Raw genomic sequence first — 19,673 nt, forward strand, 5'->3', positions numbered from 1 at the left:
TAAGAGAGCTGACTTCCAAAAAATGAAGGAATTACTGAGCGGCATCCCATGGACGCCGATATTAAAAAACGAGGGAGTTAAGGATGGATGGGAGTTTTTCAAAAGTGAAATACTCAAGGTGCAAATGCAAACAGTGCCAACAAAGAAGAAAAATAAGACAAATGCAAAGAAGCCAGAATGGATGTCCAAAGAACTTCTAACTGAGCTAAAGCTCAAAAGTGACATGCACAAGAAGTGGAAAAGGGGAGAAATCACCAAAGAAGAATTCAAACGTATAGCCAACACCTGTAGGGAAAAGGTTCGCAAGGCTAAAGCGCAAAATGAGCTCAGGCTTGCCAGGGACATAAAAAACAACAGAAAAGGTTTTTTTGCTTACGTTGGTAGAAAAAGGAAGAAAAAGGAGGCGATAGGGCCATTGCAAGGAGAAGATGGGGTGATGGAGACAGGGGACAGGGAAAAGGCAGAACTACTTAATGCCTTCTTTGCCTCGGTCTTCTCAGAAAAAGAAAGCCATCTTCAACCTCAGCAACATGGAATGGACGAAGGATTGGGGGAAATCCAACCCCAAATAGGGAAACAAGTTGTCCAGGAACACCTGGCCACTCTAAACGAATTCAAGTCCCCAGGGCCAGATCAGCTACATCCAAGAGTACTGAAGGAACTAGCGGAAGTTATTTCAGAACCACTGGCAATTATCTTCGAGAGTTCTTGGAGAACGGGAGAAGTCCCAGCAGATTGGAGGAGGGCGAATGTGGTCCCTATCTTCAAGAAGGGAAAAAAGAACGACCCAAACAATTACCGTCCGGTCAGCCTCACATCAATACCAGGCAAGATTCTGGAAAAGATCATTAAGGAAGTGGTCTGCGAACACTTAGAAACAAATGCGGTCATTGCTAATAGTCAACACGGATTTACCAAAAACAAGTCATGCCAGACTAATCTGATCTCTTTTTTCGATAGAGTTACGAGTTGGGTCGATACAGGGAATGCTGTGGATGTAGCGTACCTGGATTTCAGTAAGGCCTTCGACAAAGTCCCCCACGACCTTCTGGCAAACAAACTAGTAAAATGTGGGCTAGACAAAACTACGGTTAGGTGGATCTGTAATTGGCTAAGCGAACGAACCCAAAGGGTGCTCACCAATGCGTCGTCTTCATCATGGAAAGAAGTGACAAGTGGAGTGCCGCAGGGCTCCGTCCTGGGCCCGGTTCTGTTCAACATCTTTATTAACAACTTAGACGAAGGGTTAGAAGGCACGATCATCAAGTTTGCAGACGACACAAAACTGGGAGGGATAGCTAACACTCCAGAAGACAGGAGCAGAATTCAAAACGATCTTGACAGACTAGAGAGATGGGCCGAAACTAACAAAATGAAGTTCAACAGGGACAAATGCAAGATACTTCACTTCGGCAGAAAAAATGGAAATCAAAGATACAGAATGGGGGACGATGCCTGGCTTGGAGACCTTGGAGTCCTCGTGGACAACAAGTTAAACATGAGCCAACAATGTGATGCGGCTGCTAAAAAAGCCAATGGGATTCTGGCCTGCATCAATTGGGGAATAGCGTCTAGATCCAGGGAAGTCCTGCTCCCCCTTATTCTATTCTGCCTTGGTCAGACCACACCTGGAATCACACTGAGTCCAATTTTGGGCACCACAGTTGAAGGGAGATGTTGACAAGCTGGAAAGCGTCCAGAGGAGGGCAACTAAAATGATGAAGGGTCTGGAGAACAAGCCCTATGAGGAGCGGCTTAAAGAGCTGGGCATGTTTAGCCTGCAGAAGAGAAGGCTGAGAGGAGACATGATAGCCATGTACAAAGATGTGAGGGGAAGTCATAGGGAGGAGGGAACAAGCTTGTTTTCTGCTGCCCTGCAGACTAGGACACGGAACAATGGCTTCAAACTGCAGGAAAGGAGATTCCACTTGAACATCAGGAAGAACTTCCTCACTGTGAGAAGGGCTGTTCGGCAGTGGAACTCTCTCCCCGGGGCCGTGGTGGAGGCTCCTTCTTTGGAGGCTTTTAAGCAGAGGCTGGATGGCCATCTGTCGGGGGTGCTTTGAATGCGATTTCCTGCTTCTTAGCAGGGGGTTGGACTGGATGGCCCATGAGGTCTCTTCCAACTCTACTATTCTATGATTCTATGATTCTAAGGCAAAATGAGGTTGGACTGGATTGCCTTCAGGGATCCCTTGTGGAATATAACCTGCCTGGGCATCTGGTGGGGTCCCATTCTCTGGAGGTTTTTTTAGCAGGGCCTATTGGGAGGATTTGGATTGTGTCGTCTTCTTGCTTGGCATGTGGAGGTCAGACTGGATGGCCATCCAACTCTAGGATTCCCTTTGTTTGAGCATCCTCTTCCCTCCCCTTGGCCTCCCATCTGCACAGGCCAAGATTACGAGGCTGACTTTCCCGTGTCCTTGGAGCTCTCTCCTTAATGCACCTGTGATAAAGCGGCTGCCGCTCTGTGATTTATCCATCCTCGGAGGGGCCGGGGGTGCCGTGGCAGATGGCAGTCCCTTCCGTAATAATAATATGCTGAAAGCGTCAGTTGGGAGCCGAGGAGCCAGAGATTTCATTATCTGGAGAGAGCAGGACCCTCTGCTTAAGCTGCAAAGAAGATCAGGAGATAAAAGATTTATGTTGCATGCCCCCTCCTCCTCTTCCCATATTATTTTGTGCTTTTCGGCTCATCGTCTGCAAGAGGCTTCCTTCGTGCAAAGGAAGAAGGAGACCCTCCAAGCAAGGCTTTGGTTCGGGGTCTTTTTTGCCTGAAGATGGTCAAAGCCACCCTTTGAAGTCTCTGCAAAAGAAGCTCACATCATGGAAGTACAGCCTTGGAAAGGCAGAGAAGATTGACTTTTATGGCATAACAACAACAACAACAACAACAACTTTATTCATATATCCCACCCCATCGCATGTTTAAACTCCACTTAATCAAGTCATGGGCAAACTCTCTCCAGGTGTTTTGGACTTCAATTCCCACAATTCCAAACAGCCGGTACTTAACCCCATCTTCTGATTCCCTTTTTGTTTGCTTTTATAATATCACTAGCTTTGCCCGGCCATGCGTTGCTGTGGCTTATGGGAATCCTTTGTTGGCCAGGTGGAATAGCAGTGAATAGCCTTGCAGTCTCAAAGCCTGGCTGTTTTCTGGAGTAGCTGGAGCTTTTTGTTGTATGAACGTAGAGGCATGGATGAGGGGTTGTGCTGCCAAGGTTAGTGTTTCTGGGATGTGTTGTTTTGTTGTTTTGTCCTAGGCCGAAATTTCATTACCCTTTTCTATATATATAAAAGGGTAATGGAATCACGGCACCGGACAAAACAACAAAACTAAATGTCCCACAACCTTGAAAATGGACAGCACAATCTTTCATCCACGCCTCTATGTTCATACAACAAAAAGAAAAGTAAAATTAAGTACTAGCCACAGCAACGCGTGGCCGGGCACAGCTAGTATATCTATATATAGATAACGTTATAACACATCCCAGTGTTATCTTCTCTCTAAATAAAAATACAGCCTGCATATGTTTGTTCATGCAGAACTTGAAAAGTAGTTGGGCGATTAACTTGAAAATTTGGCACAACGTTGTATTCCAATATGGGCATGTTTTTACAATAAAATGTGTTCGGGGGAGGGAAACTTATGGGATATACAGTACATTCAAACACTTCAGTTCCCACAAACCACTGCGACTAGCACCAGTGACAGATCAGGACCAAACCTGGCACTCAAAAACCCCATGACCCACTTTACGTCCTGATGTTGTTAGAGAAGGACAGACCACAGATGTTGGAATAGGCAGTACCATCGCCCGAATCGGCTCCCTCAGAGCACTGTGATTCCCATGAATGACAGACATGGACTGTATTAGACACATAGACACCCCATTACCCATTTCACGTCCTGGTGCCTATAGGAGGAGAATGGACCATGAATGATGGAATTTGAGTACCTTCACCTGATTCAGCTCCAACTTGAACAGACCACAGAGACCCACACAAATGATGGACCTGGACAAAACTAGACACACAGAATCCCCAACACCAACAGAAAATACTGGAAAAGTTTGATTTATGGGAATTACAGTTCACCTGCATCCAGAGAAATTGTGAACCCCATCAAAAATGGACCAAGACCAAATTTGGCACAGTGAACCCCCATGACCAACTAAACATACTGCTGTGGTATGTTAGAATTGACCTTGATTACGGGAGTTGTAGTTCACCCTTATCAAGAGGTTACAAAACCCAGCCGACAACTGAACTGGACCCTAACTGGCCAACTCTACATACACACAGGAGTTGTGAGTGAATGGCCCTGGGAGTCCCACTCATTCCAACTGACATGGTGTTTGAGTTCAAACGACTTCAATTACCAATACACCTTGCGTCAGCAATGACTATCAATAAAACACAGGGGCAATCTTTGCAAGTGTGTGGGTAGAAATTAGAAAACAAATGTTTCTTTCGTGGGCATTTATACGTCGCATGCTCCAGAGTCGGTAACCCATTTGATCTTAATGTTTATGCAGAAAAAAGACAAACCTAAAATGCCACAGCAAAACATGGCCGGGTTTAGCTAGTGATTATATATATTAAGAAAATAATATTTGTCATATGACCCTGTACGAAGCGAGTGCAAAGACGGGGTGATTCCAAAGAATATCCATCGCTCTTTATCCCAGCTCAACGAAATCCCCTTCAGCTGGCATCCTTCCTTAAGCTGGATTTGACCCCGAGTCCCTCAGCAGCCATTTACGGCCTGTGTGGCATTTGGAGACCCTTGATTCCAGTTGCTTTTCTTCCCATTTGCTTGAGATTTAATTGAATTCGCCTCAATTGTAGGAGCCCACGGTAGCACAATGGGTTAAATCTTTTGGACTTCTGATCAAAAGGTTGGTGGTTCAAATCCGGGGAGTAGAGTGAGCTCCCGTCTGTCAGCTCTAGCTTCCCATGTGAGGACATGAGAGAAGCCTCCCACAGGATGGTGAAACATCTGGGTGTCCCCTCGGCAATGTCCTTGCAGACAACCAATTCTTTCACACCATGAGCAACTGGTGTTGCTCCTGACACCCAAAAAATATCTTTCAGTTGCATGTGAAATGGCAGACAAATGTTTGAGATAATGAGTCAAAGAGAGTTCCGGTTGCTGTAGAAAAAGATGTTTATTCTCAGTGGCCAGAGAGAATATAGACCTTCCTGTCTCCAGGAAAAAAAGGGTACAGAACAAAGAAACACAGGCCTTTTTATACCATTTTTGCCTCCATCTACCTACGTCATATAGGCATTATTCATCACCAATTAGTGTCAAAAAAGTCTTACTTTGCACTTTACTAAAAGCTACTTTTGCATTTTCCTAAAATATAGGCTACTTTCAAGACCTCTGACCCTCCATTAGGCCTTATCTAAGGAATTCCTATCTAGGCTTTCTGGGATCCATTAATTGAGGAATTTTCCCCTATCTTAGCTTTTCAGGGAGTCATTAGCACTCCTACATGGCGCCAGATCATATCTTGACATCCCAAAAGCCTTAATTTGTCTTTTGTCCATTAGCGTGGAGCTTGTTGACACTTGACATACGTCTCTGGCACTTAGGGTGAACTTTGGTCTCTGCTGGGTATTTGCTAGGCAGAGTATATTTGCACACATTCTGCTTGTGATTATATATATATATTCTATTCCCATTTCTAATATGATTATATTTAATATATAGTTTCTAATACAAGTATTATATTTTTCCAGTACACCTTCATCATATGCACCGATGTATTCAAAGAAAATGGCCAGGTATAGGATGCCAACACCTTGATAGAAAAGGGATCTAGGAATCTAAATAGACCACAAACTGAACAGGAACCAAAACAAGAGCAGCAAAAAAGGCCAATGTGATTCTAGGCTACATCCAAAGGAGATTCTAGGCTACATCCAATAGGGTCTCGATGGAGGGAAGTGTCCCACTCTCTTCTGCTTTGGTCAGATTATACCTGGAATAATAACCCTGTGTCTAGTTCTGGGCAAAGCCATTCAAGGAGATTGTTAACAAGATGTTTAGCTTGGAGAAGAGAAGGTTCAGAGGGGACATGAGAGCCATGTCTAAATAATTGGAAGGTCTTCATATTGAAGAGGAGACAAGCTTGTTTTTTTGCTACTCTGGAGACGAGGGCACAATGCAGCCATGGATTTGTCTAAACATTAGCAAGAGCTGCCCAACAGTGGAATGTGCTGCCTGGTCATGGCCTTCCCTGGAGCTGGATGGATGGCCATCTGTTGGGAGGGTTTGAATTGTGTCTTCCTGCCATATGTCATGAATAATTTTGGAACCTTAAAAATGGTCTTCAATTCCATTTTCAGTGGAACAACTTGCACCATTTATTTATTTATTTACAGTATTTATATTTTTCCCTTCTCACCTCGAAGGGGACTCAGGGCGGATCACAATGCACATATACACGGCAAACATTCAGTGCTGTTTTTAGACATACCACATATACAGACAGATAGAGGTAATTCAACATTTTCCAACTTCGGCTTCTGGAGATTATGTTCGATTCTGGCCGCAGGGGGAGCTGTTGCTTCATCCATTATAACGGCGAGTCCTTTTTGATCATAGTATTTCCTCCTTGCTCTTTGATCGCCAGCAGTTTTATGGTATCATAAATTAAATTAACCTCCCCGCTTAAGCGGCCCCTAATTTCTCTACGCACAGCTACCTGACTATTGGCAGTCAGGTACTCAATCCAACTTGGGCTTCGAACTTGCCACCTTCCGGTCAGCAGTGGTCTATTGATTATCCAGCTGTGCTACAGTCCAGCCCCAAATGCATCAGGCACTTTCAGAGAAAGAAGTAGACACACAGACTCAGTACCAGTTTTATAAAAAACTATATTGATTACACAGACAAAGGGGAAACATATACTCAGCATTCACACCACATACATTCAACATTCATACTCACCGTCCTTCTTGATTCAGTTGATCTTGAAAGGAGGCATGTGAACAGGCTATATTTCTCCCAGATTTGCCACACTTTGGAAGAGAAAAGGGTCTTCTCATGTAGCATTTTTTCTTCTGTTGTTGTTCTTGATTGTTTGACAACTTGCCATTCAACTAAGACCTGTTGAAACTCCATCATGGAAAAGGTGTTGTTTTTCTTCCTTAACATAAGGAGCCATTGTTTCTGACTTCCATAACTTCAAGAATCATTGTTTCTAACAATTTAAACATAAGTTTCAGGTCAGTTATGTCAGCATTTCAGCAGTTTTTTTTCTTAATCAGCACTTTTCATCTCCTCTAGAAGCCCGCAGTGGTGCAATGGGTTAAACCCTTGTGCCAGCAGGACTGCTGACCTGAAGGTTGGGTTGCTGACCTGAAGGCTGCTGGTTCGAATCTGGGGAGAGTGTGGATGAGCTCCCTCTGTCAGCTCCAGCTCCCCATGTGGACACATAAGAGAAGCCCCTCACAAGGATAGTAAAACATCAAAATATCCGGGCAGCCAATTTTCTCACAACAGAAGCGACTTGAAGTTTCTCAAGTTGCTCCTGACATGAAAAAAAAATCTCCATAATTCCATTTACCCAGGATGGCATTTCCAGCCTTGCCAGACCTTAATAGGCCCTTTGCCAGACCCCAATCATACAATTTCATTAAACCCACTCATCACCCTGGCACAGCGGGGTTTAACTGGATAGCCCTAGACACACACAGCTAAAATGGGAATGAAATGAGTGTTCCATGTTAAAGTATAGGTTTTGAAGTTCTGAAAGAGAATCCAAAACTAAGGTCAAGGTCAAGGAGACAAAATGTAAATTTAGATTAATTCTAAATTCTGTGTTTATTGTGCATCAGTGAGAACACACACACACACTTGTATATGTATATGCTTTTTCTCCAAATGTTTTGGTCCCCAAAGGATCCTGAGAGTCACAGAAACAGTCCTAGGGAATAAATGCATCCACTAATCAATGGAGTTCCTTGACTTATGCATACATTAATTAAGTTCCCCATTACAGAAGTGGTTGGACATTTTGTCAATAAACCTCTTCTAAACAAATCTTGGCAAGGCAACCCAATAAAAGGGTCACCTTAGGTTGGAGCCTCCGGTGGCACAATGTGTTAAAGCGCTGAGCTGCGGAACTTTCAGACCAAAAGGTTGCAGGTTCGAATCCGGGGAGCGGAGTGAGTGCCCTCTGATAGTGAGTGCCCAGCTTCTGCCAACCTAGCACTTTGAAAACATGCAAATGTGAGTAGATCAATAGGTACCGCTCCGGTGGGAAGTTAACGGCACTCCATGCAGTCATTCCGGCCACATGACCTGAAGGTGTCTACGGGCAACGCCGGCTTTTCGGCTTAGAAATGGATATGAGCACCAACCCCCAGAGTCGGACACGACTGGATTTAACGTCAGGGGAAATCTTTACCTTTACCTTTTACTTAGGTTGGAAACAACACTACACTGTAGAATGAATGCAGTTTGACCCCACTTTAATTGTCATAACTCAGGAAATGAAGTCCTGGGAGTTGTAGTTTGTTGAGGCACCAGCATTCTGTGGAAGAGAAAGCTAAAAGACCTTGTAAAACAACAACTTCTAGGATTGCAATAGCAAGGAAACATGTTGGTTAAACTGCTGCCAAAGTGTATTGATTCTAGTGCAGATGCACCTTAGTTCTCTTACTGATGTTACAATGGCAATGGGAAATGCCTCCTGAGCAAATCTGGCCAAGAAAGGAAGGCCTTTGAGGTCACCATAAATAAGAAATGACTTGAAAACAGTAAGTTCATGTTCAGCCAAAGCAGAGGTGAACCTTGGGTGCCACTGTGCCTTTTCACAGAGAGATCCGTAGAGTGCTTTGCTCATGCAAATGCGCATTTTGCAAATTGCAATTACTCGTCTCCCGTTGACCTGTGCATTCACTTGCACAGTGTTGCTAGTTATTAATGTAATGGGAAGATTTTTGGCCATAAATCCTGAATGCTTGCAGAGAAAGAGAGTGTGCCGGGGTGGGAACTGGGCGAGCGGCACTGCTTTGACCCGGGAATTATATGCAAGGCTGGAGCCTGAAAATTCAGTCCCTAATCCCTACTCGAGTCCCTAATCTCTCCTCCCTTCAAGACAAACCGCAATTACTCATTCTGCCCACGGAAGCTCTGCTGACGTCAGAATAAACTCAGCCTTTGGAGCGAGAAAGAGAAGAGAAGGGAAGCAATCCATAGGGAAGGTTGGCAATAGAGAGCCAGCTCAGGCTTCATTCCACGACTCAAACTGATGCCATCGAGTTGGAAGTATTCCCATAAGCCACAGCAATGCGTGGCCGGGCACAGTTAGAGGGTTATCCAGTCCAACCTCCTTCTGCCAGGCAGAAGGATTCAATCAAAGCCCTCCCAACAGATGGACATCCAGGCTCCAATTGGAAGCTCAGTCAGTATGTATTCATTCACAGTTGGAAGGGAAACCCAAGGGTCATCCAAACCAACCCCCTTCTGTGACACAGGAAGATGCAATCTAAGCTTCCAGACCTTCCAGTCTGAAACATAGAGGTGGAAAACACCATGTGAGCCATCTAGTCCAGCCCAATCAAAGCAACTCCAACAGATGGCCATCCAGCCTCTGTTTAAAAGCCTGCAAGGATCTTCCACCACCATGGCTTCAGGCTAGCACTTCCACAGCTTCCAGAACTATTTTCCCCTTTTAATAAAAGTCACAAAAGGTTCTCATTCTTTTAACATGATTTCTTGCAGATTCGCCTTTTATCATACTGGGTAGTTTGCCCATTTCTGTTATTCTCATCATTTGACATTAGATGTATTGTCTTCCAGTTTTCTACATAAAGTATTCTTGCTACTAACATCCTATAGTGTAATAATTTGAAATTCAATTGAACTCCACCCAGTGTATTTTGAACCCTGGTCTCCATCTACACTGAAGAAATAATGTGGTTTGGTGCCACTTTATTTACCATGGCTTATTGTTATGGGATCAAGGGCTTAGTCCTTTGGGTGAGGTGCCAGCACTCTTTTGCAAAGAAGGCTAATGGCCTTGTAGAACTACAACTCCCACAATTCTATGACACCCGGAAAAGCTGGGCTGTGGCGCAGGTGGTGTGGCCAGCTGCAATAAATCACTACTGATTGAGAGGTCATGAGTTTGAACCAGGTCGAATTGAGTGCCCAACCAATAAAAAAATAGCCTTTGTTGACCTAAGCAACCCGAAAGATAGTTGCATCTATCTAGTAGGAAATTTAGGTACCACTTATGCAGGGAGGCTAATTTAACTAATTTACAACACCATAAAATCATCCAGCAGCGTGCAGAAGAATGAGGAAGTACTCCATCAAGTACTCCGTGTCACAGTGGATGATGTAGAGCTCCTCATGTGGTCAGAATCGGGCATACCCTCATGAAGCCAGAAGTTGGAAAATGTTAAAATTGCCTCTGTGTCTTTGTCTCTGTCTCTGTCTGTATGTCATATGTCTAATGGCATTGAATGTTAGCCATGGCATGTATGTGTACATTGTGATCCGCCCTGAATTCCCTTCAGGGTGAGAAAGAACGGCGGAATATAAATACTGTAAATAAATAAATAACATTGAGCCATGGCAGTTAATATGGTATCAAACATCATTCATTCTGCAGCGTAGATGCAGCTGGAGTCCTCGGCCATTCCACGTTTGAATACATCGCAGTTTCTTTCTCCAGCTGCTATTTGTTAGGAAATGTCATTGCAGGCGCCTCCTAGTGTCCGCAGCCAGGTCCAGCCCTCCCACCCGGGAGGAGGTCCGAGGGGTAGAGAATGCCTCAAGACAGCAAAGAAAAGAGATCACGTGTCCCATCCCCCTTCCCCTTCCCCCAAGACCCTAAGTGTGGAGGGTTAGTTTTATAAGGAGGAATAAAAGGAGAAAAAAAAATGGAAATAAATCATTCATACCTTCTGGGACATCTTCAATACTGAAGGTTCCTCTGGCACCCTCGCAGCCATGTTAGGGCTCCCCACTCGCGCCTGACCCAGCGACCAACAGCGAGGGTCCTGTTCGTGGCTCCATGGGGACGCACCCTTAGCCTCTGCCGCCTCTTCTCAGGTGAGGGGGGTCGCCCTTACCTGCCAGCCTTCTCCTGGTCTCGTGGGGGCGCCCTCTCCTCCCTGCAGTTGAAGGGGGATGTTCTTCTGCTCAGGGTCAGCCTTACGATCGGAGCCAGCTTGTGGGTGGGGGCCTCATCACCGTGATGGCACCCCACTGGTTGCTCTTGCCTTATCTGAGCTGGGTTTCTCAGAGTCCCTTTATAGCCACAGGAGCAGATGATGGTCCTGGTAGTCCAGGTCGGAGTGGGGTGCCTTCCATGTGGGGTGCTAGGATTCCCATTCTACAATTTCCAACGGTCCCTTTTATACTGAGAGAGTGTTAGTAAAACCCCTAACCCATTGTATACACAGTCATTCAAGAAATGGCAAACAAGAGAGAGAGAGAGAGAGAGAGAGAGAGAGAGAGAGAGAGGGGGGGGGAACAGAAAGGATAGCTCAAGGAGGAAAACCATGAGGAAGAGGAACAAAACTTGGTTCCCCACATTTAAAGGACAGACAAAGCTCCGAAGTCAAGGCAACAAACAAAGAATACTACTCAGAGAACAGGGAAGCCCCAGGCAGGACTCAGCCAGTCTCTGAAGATGGAAGGTTTTCCAAAGATACACAATATCCCCCAGAGAGAAGGGGGGGCTGAGAGGGAGATTCAAAAAAAGGGGAGGGGTTTTGCAGGGTTGCCCAAAGGGATTGGGTGAAGAAAAAGGAAAAAAGGGAAAGGAGTCTTTGAGGGCACAGGATCCTTTAGTTTGAGCAAATTTCAAGGTGTGACCTGACGATTTGGAAAGAATGCCAGATCAAAGGTCCCACTTACAAATTGTAACCAACAAAAATGCAAATTGACGGTCTAAAAATTTATGTTCCTCTGGGATCTTTGGGGAGTTTCTGGAGTTTTTGGGTAAAGTTTTGAAAGCAAACAGGAAAGAAGAGGGAAAAAGGGGATTGAACTGTGACTCAAAAAAATTCAAAAACAGATAGCTTTTTAAAGGAGGGAGAGAGGGGAAAATGATTCTTTGGAAAACTATTGACCCAATATTCAGGAACGGTGTTTTGGATCGAGTGTGTTTTTAGGATGCGAGGGGAGGGGGCTGGGAGCCCTCCTCCACGTTAGACTGGGCTGTACTCCTTGGAGGGGAATTTCTTGGGGGGGGGATCCCTGAAATAAGGGTTCCCTTGGAAGGCCAATTTGGGAGTCCAGGATCAGTGTAGGACTCAGGGTGAGGAGAGAAGGTGGGGATGGGGATTGGAGGAGGGGGCTGATGGGGTGGGGAGAAGGCAAGCAAATGTGTCCAGAAAATCCTCTGGAGGAGGGGGTAAGGGGAAAAGGGTCTAGGGGGGGAAATCTTTGGGGGGTTGTTTTTGGAGCCCAAATCTCTGCATGGGAAGACGTGGACCCCCCTCCCCCCCTCCGATTCTCTCCCTGGCTTAGGGCCATGAACATTGCGGCATAAGCAAGCTGGAACCACCTGCCCTCCCCATGGTGAGTCACCTTAGGTCAACACTCCGAATTCGGCGACTCAAGCGGGGGGGGGGGGGCAAGCTGTTCCCCCTTCAAGGGCCACGAGGGGCCACTTATGCGCGCTGAGTTAGCCCAACCTGGCCTGCACCATGTTTTTCGATGCAAAGCCCACCCCAATTGGCCAGGATCTTGCCCAATGGAGAATCCCTGGGGATGTCTACTGGGGTGGGACACCCTAGACGTGCTGAACAAACACCCATCCTTGGCTCAGCCCCTGCCCAGTACCTGACAGTTAATGGAGTAACGACTCACCCACCGGCTGGATGCAACTCGTCCTTTCAAGAGTTTCCCTACACCAAGGCTGAATGGCTGGCGTTCGTGGAATCCGCAGGTGCCCCGGGAACACAATCGTTCCCCTACCCCACGATCCTTGAACCTGTAATCTTACAAGCCAGACTGTTCTCACACGCCACCGGGTGCCAGATGTTCCCGCGTTTCACCAGGAATTTGTTACCGAGCCCTGATCCGAAGTGCAATACCTCCAGAGCTCCGCCCACCTGGGTCTTAACAACGGGGCCGGTTCCCTTTTATTTTTTTCCAGGGCGTCCCCTGTTTCACGTTGGCGCCTTTCCTTCCAGGAGCTAAAAATCTGCTTCCTCCTATCTGGCTCCTTTGTTCAGTACCCTGAATCAGATCTAGAGAGAGAAAGGGACTGCCAGAGAAATTTGGATGTGAAATGAGGTCAAATTGTTGGTCGGAGGGCCCTCCTTGCAGCCGTTTCTCTCCCCAACCTGTTCCAGAATATCTGGACCAAGGTCGCCGCTTGGAATTTTAGCCTAATAAATTGATTTTTGGAACTTCCAAGCAAGTCCCTTCGTGGTAAAGCCAAATTATGTTGTCGACCGCACTTTAGGGGATCGGGCCCTTAAGGAGAGACCCGACCCGGTCCTGAGGGAACGGACCTTGGCGAAGCCAAAAGGAGAATATAAGCCGCAATACAACCTGAAGCCTGAAATGAAGAAGGTCCGCCAAGGGTGAAGGAAAATCCGCCAAGGAGTCTTTATTGAGCAATTCAGCTGAAAAGGACGCTAATAGCGATCATTCAATCTACTAGCGTAACATATGTTTCAAATAAAGCCATATTTATACAATGTTTCGGTCTGACAGCCCTTTGAATTTCCCGCCCCGCTCCCCCGCCCATCTGATCGCGGATAGGCTGAGAGGTTGAACGAGGCGGGCTTTCGTTTCCCGCTTTGCTCTGCTGGCCCAATAGGGAGCTGCTTTTTGTCCCCACCCGGGCCAATCAGGAAGGGGAAGGCGGGAGTTATTGGAACAATGAAGTGACAGGACAGGAAATATCAGATTAATTCTGGCCCAGCCGATTTCTAAAGGAATTAATGGCACCCATCAAGGATGTCCGGGGTCCTGTCACGTTCACAGATCTTAGATATGCCTTGGGGTGTCAGACGGGAAGTAAAGAAGGGTGGTGATGAGCCGTCATTGACGGGCCCCACAGGGGTGCCTTCCTGAGGCGTCCTGGCCCGGGATATGACAATGTTTGCCTTGGGGGCGAGTCACCTTTGGGAATTTGGTGACTCAAGCCCTATATTGTCCATGCGATCGGAATGAGATTGGATTAAACGGTGGCAGATTATCCTTTTGTTTTTGGGAAGGGAGGTCTGGGTCATAGGGCTAGAGTTCACGTTGGGGTCATAATATTTCCCATTTGATTTCATGATTTGACAATTATATGGGATAGAATGAAAATTAAAATAAAGTTGGAACATAAACCCTGCTGGGAAAATACATATTTTCCGGGGATCCCAAAGAGTACAAATACATATAGGCAGATAGATAGATTTCAAGGAAATAAAGGAGAATCCATAAAGGTGGGTGACATTGCATAAAGGGGAATCATGAATGATATAAACAATAGAAAACATTTGATACAACATCTGGGGAGAAGTGGAGTTCTGGCAGCATGATTTCACAATTCATGAAGTTAGCCCAATGGTTAGAAGTTCATACAACAGCGAGTCATGAGAGTGTCCAAGTACATAGAATATGAAAATTCATGGATACATGAGGAAAAAGAGTTCATCTGTGATGGGAGGAATTCGTAGAGATGGCATGGGGAAAGGGGCACATGTGGGTTGCAGTCTTTGGAAGTATAGGATTTCATAAGTCCAGGGGTAGGTCTGGGGAAGAGTGTTCTTCTCCTTCATAAAATCATGAAAGTATGAGTGACATGTGGAGGGCACCCGTCCGGGCACCCCCTGGCAGCTGTAGAGAGGGTAAGGGTTCTTGGAGAACTATGTTTCCCCAGCGAGAGAGCGATCCCCCCCCCCCATCCCCAGTTCACAGAAAAGGGGCTAGGGATCTCTTAAAACCATTCCGCGGGCTGCGGGGAGAGGAAAGTCCGGGATAAGGCAGCAGTTTAGCTTGAAAGGAGCCGTCGGTCCCGTTTGACAGTCAGCTGTTGAGGTGCCGAAAACTGGACCGATTCCGGTTCCGCTGGTTGTCTTCGAGTCAGGAGCCTTAGAAAGGGTTAGGACTAAAAGAGGAGCGTTCTAGGGGTAATTTTGATAGAGATATGAGCCAATTTATATCGTCCGCCATGTTAATCTATGGCGGAGAAAACCTCAGCCGGAGTTAAAGGGACGAGAGAGAGAGAGAAATTGCATGCGGAGGAAGGAGTCAGAGAAAGACACAAAATAACCAGATAGAGAGTGTTATTGTTAAAGTGAATGCTACTTTTATTGGAGGGTTTTGTTACATAGATCAGGGAAGGGGAAAATGAAGAAAGAAAAAAGTCTTTTAATAATAGTCTGCTGCGGTCCCGCTTCGTTCCTTTGGTGAGTGATCTACGGAACTCTCCGCTGCGTTTTCAAATCAATTCGAAAGCTGGGGTGACGGTCATCATCATCCTGCACAGCCTAAGTCTCTACTGTTGGATAGAAAGCCTAGAGCAGAGTTAGGGACACCTTCCCACAGTCCTATGCATGCTTGATAGGCTTTACTCTTGTTTCCTTCTTCCTGTCCTGTTTAGATCCACCCATTAACTTGTTGACTTAGAAATGTGATCTCTCCTAGGGCTTTGATGTAACTTCCTCAATTTAGCCTGTGGTATTGTTATCGACCGCCTTTTAGGGGATCGGGCCCTTAAGGAGAGACCCGACCCGGTCCTGAGGGAACGGACCTTGGCGAAGCCAAAAGGAGAATATAAGCCGCAATACAACCTGAAGCCTGAAATGAAGAAGGTCCGCCAAGGGTGAAGGAAAATCCGCCAAGGAGTCTTTATTGAGCGATTCAGCTGAATGGACACTAGTAGCGATCATTCAATCTACTAGCGTAACACAGGTTTCAAATAAAGCCATATTTATACAATGTTTCGGTCTGACAGCCCTTTGAATTTCCCGCCCTGCTCCCCCGCCCATCTGATCGTGGATAGGCTGAGAGGTTGAGCGAGGCGGGCTTTCGTTTCCCGCCTTGCTCTGCTGGCCCAATGGGGAGCCGTTTTTTGTCCCCACTCGGGCCAATCAGAGAGGAGGAGGCGGGAGCTATTGAAACAATGAGGTGACCGGACAGGAAACATCAGATTAATCCTGGCCCGGCCGATTTCTAAAGGAATTAATGGCACCCATCAAGGATGTCCGGGGTCCTGTCACGTCCATAGATTTTAGATATGTCTTGGGGTGTCAGACGGGAAGTGAAGAAGGGTGGTGATGAGCCGTCATTGACGGGCTCCCCAGGAGGTGCCCTGGCCTGGGATATGACAATGTTTGCCTTGGGGGCGAGTTACCTTCAGGAATCTGGTGACTCAAACCCTATATTGTCCATGCGATCGGAATGAGATTGGATTAAACTGTGGCAGATTATCCTTTTGTTTTTGGGAAGGGAGGTCTGGGTCATGGGGCTAAGGTTCACGTTGGGGTCATAATATTTCCCATTTGATTTCATGATTTGACAATTATATGGGATAGAATGAAAATTAAAAATAAAGTTGGAACATAAACCCTGCTGGGAAGAATACATATTTTCCGGGGATCCCAAAGAGTACAAATACATATAGGCAGATAGATAGATTTCAAGGAAATAAAGGAGAATCCATAAAGGTGGGTGACATTGCATAAAGGGGAATCATGAATGATATAAACAATAGAAAACATTTGATACAACATCTGGGGAGAAGTGGAGTTCTGGCAGCATGATTTCACAATTCATGAAGTTAGCCCAAGGGTTAGAAGTTCATACAACGGCGAGTCATGAGAGTGTCCAAGTACATAGAATATGGAAATTCACAAATACATGAGGGAAAAGAGTTCAGAAGGAATTCATAGAAATGGCATGGGGAAGGGGCACATGTGGGTTGCAGTCTTTGGAAGTATAGGATTTCATAAGTCCAGGGGTAGGTCTGGGGAAGAGTGTCCTTCTCCTTCATAAAATCATGAAGGTATGAATGAAACGTGGAGGGCACCCGTCCGGGCACCCCCTGGCAGCTGCAAAGAGGGTGAGGGTACTTGGAGATCCATGTCTCCCCCGCGAGAGAGCGATTCCCCCATCCCCAGTACACAGAAAGGGGCTAGGGATCTCTTAAAACCATTCCGCAGGCCGCGGGGAGAGGAAAGTCCGGGATAAGGCAGCAGTTTAGCTTGAAAGGAGCCGTCGGTCCCGTTTGACAGTCAGCTGTTGAGGTGCCGAAAACTGGACCGATTCTGGTTCTGCTGGTTGTCTTCGAGTCAGGAGCCTTAGAAAGGGTTAGGTCTAAAAGAGGAGCGTTCTAGGGGTAATTTTGATAGAGATATGAGCCAATTTATATCGTCCGCCATGTTAATCTATGGCGGAGAACCTCAGCCGGAGTTAAAGGGACGCGAGAGAGAGAGAAATTGCAGGCAAAGGAAGGAGTCAGAGAAAGATACAAAATAACCAGATAGAGAGTGTTATAGTTAAAATAAATGCTACTTTTATTGGGGGATTTTGTTACATAGTTCAGGGAAGGGGAAAGTGAAATAAAAAGATCTCCTAATAATAGTCTGCTGCGGTCCCGTTCCGTTCCTTTGGTGAGCGATCTACGGAACTCTCCGCTGCGTTTTTAAATAAATTTAAAAGCCGGGGTTTCGGTTATCAGTATTTTTATGGCCCTAAAGAGAAGAAAGGGACTCACCATGTGGTGGTCGCCATTTCAGTCTTCCTACTTTTGTTTCACAGAGAGGACTCATTTTGTCCCCTCTTGTAGCCAAAATGTAGCTCTCTAGTTTTCTTTGTTTTTACTCGCCTACATGTCGTAGACCAGCTTAGAGAAGCTAGTTTAGCTCCAAACCTTTTCTATCCATCAATGGATTTCTTTTTATCTCAATAAATGCTTTTAAACTTTTAAGCTGGCTTTGCGATCCTTTGCCATCCTGAAGAAACAAAGGCTTTCCTAAACTCACACCCGCGTAAGTTTCTCTGCTGCATTGGAAGGAATACTTCCACACTCTGCTGTTTTTCCTGGGAATTTGCCTCATAAAGAGGGTGATTTGAGCTTAACAGCTCCTAGATTCCCAACACTATTTTCTGCCTTTGTCTTTCTCTTACTCCTCTTACTTCACTCCAGAAGCAACTCAGGTTGCTCCTGACACACAAAAAACAAACAAAAACAAAACTTCAACTGCTGCAAAATGAGTCATTAGAAGAGCAGAAATGCAGCTTGCAGACAATCCTAGGGGCAGAAAAAAAATTCTGTCCCTTAATTTGGCTGCAAATTCTTGTGTGTATTTTATTATTTTCCCCATGATCCTCTAAAGCAGGGGTCCTCAAACTTTTTAAGCAGAGGGCCGGTCCACAATCCTTCAGACTGTGGAGGGGCCAAATTATCATTTGGGGGGAAAAAACGGACAAATTCCTATGCATACCGCACATGTCTTATTTGTAGTGCAAAACAACAACAATGAAAGAACAATACAATATTTAAAAATGAAAACAATTGTAACCAGCATAAACCTATCAGGATTTCAATGGGAAGTGTGGGCCTGCTTCTGGCCAATGAGATAGTCCAGTGAATTAGAATTGTTGTTGTTGTTGTTGTTGTTGTTGTTGGTGTTGTTGTGTGTCTTCAAGTCATTTCAGACTTTGGGTGAGCATAAGTCTAAAATTATTTATTTATTCATTTACTACATTTATTTATTATATTTATATCCCACCCTTCTCACCCTGAAGGGGACTCAGAGCAGCTGTATGTACATACAATATGTATTATATTATTAGCATAGCACAATATTAGCATTATATATTACTATATTGAACTGTAATACTATATTGTATACTGTAATATTATATGTAATATATAACATATAATTAATATTATTATATGGTATTATTATTAATATTATATTGTATAACATATTATTATCAATATTATATGTATATACATTATATTATATTATTAAAAATGATATAAAAATATTATATTATAAAACTGAAGGCAGGGGCCAGGTAAATGACCTTGGAGGGCTGCATCTGGCCCCCAGGCCTTAGTTTGGGGACCCCTGCACTATACTGTAATATTAAATGTAATATATAACATATAATTAATATTATTATATGGTATTAGTATTATATTGTATAACATTATAATATTATTATCAATATTATATGTAAATACAATATATTAATAAAATGATATAAAATATTATATTATAAAACTGAGGGCGGGGGCCAGGTAAATGACCTTGGAGGGCCGCATCCGGCCCCCGGGCCTTAGTTTGGGGACCCCTGCTCTAAAGGGATGGCATATAGTACCTGTCGGTTTCTGAATGTTTTTGCGGCTTGTCTTTCCTATTGCAGGTGGTGCGAGACCAGATCTCTCACTGCACCGTCAAGCTGCGCCAAACCACCGGCCTCATGGAGTACTGCCTGGAAGTCATCAAGGAGAACGACCCCAGTGGATTCTTACAGGTCTGTGCACCCTCTTTCCTTTCCCATATTCCCACAACATCTCATTTCTCTTGTCTCACAACCAGGGTGTGTCTACTGCGATGGCTTGAGGCTATGGAATCATGAGAATTATAGTTTGGAGAGGCACTGGCCCTCTTTGGCATAGCAGGCTGAAGACCTTGTTGAAGTACAACTGCCAAGATTCCATAGCCTTGAG

The 19,673-nt window shown here is 45.2% G+C and overlaps 1 protein-coding gene across 8 annotated transcripts in view; it reads left to right on the forward strand.

The window, feature by feature from the left end:
• The window catches only part of trim9 (tripartite motif containing 9), a 116,550-nt gene that overhangs the window by 56,077 nt on the left and 40,800 nt on the right, over positions 1-19,673 (forward strand). For all 8 annotated transcript variants that reach the window (XM_062968691.1, XM_062968694.1, XM_062968697.1 and 5 more), the window contains exon 4: positions 19,367-19,477. In XM_062968691.1, coding sequence (XP_062824761.1) covers positions 19,367-19,477 — 111 coding nt within the window. The remainder of the gene's footprint in view (positions 1-19,366; positions 19,478-19,673) is intronic.

This window comes from Anolis carolinensis, chromosome 1, assembly GCF_035594765.1.
Source record: "Anolis carolinensis isolate JA03-04 chromosome 1, rAnoCar3.1.pri, whole genome shotgun sequence".
In the NCBI taxonomy this organism is placed as follows: Eukaryota; Metazoa; Chordata; class Lepidosauria; order Squamata; family Dactyloidae; genus Anolis; species Anolis carolinensis.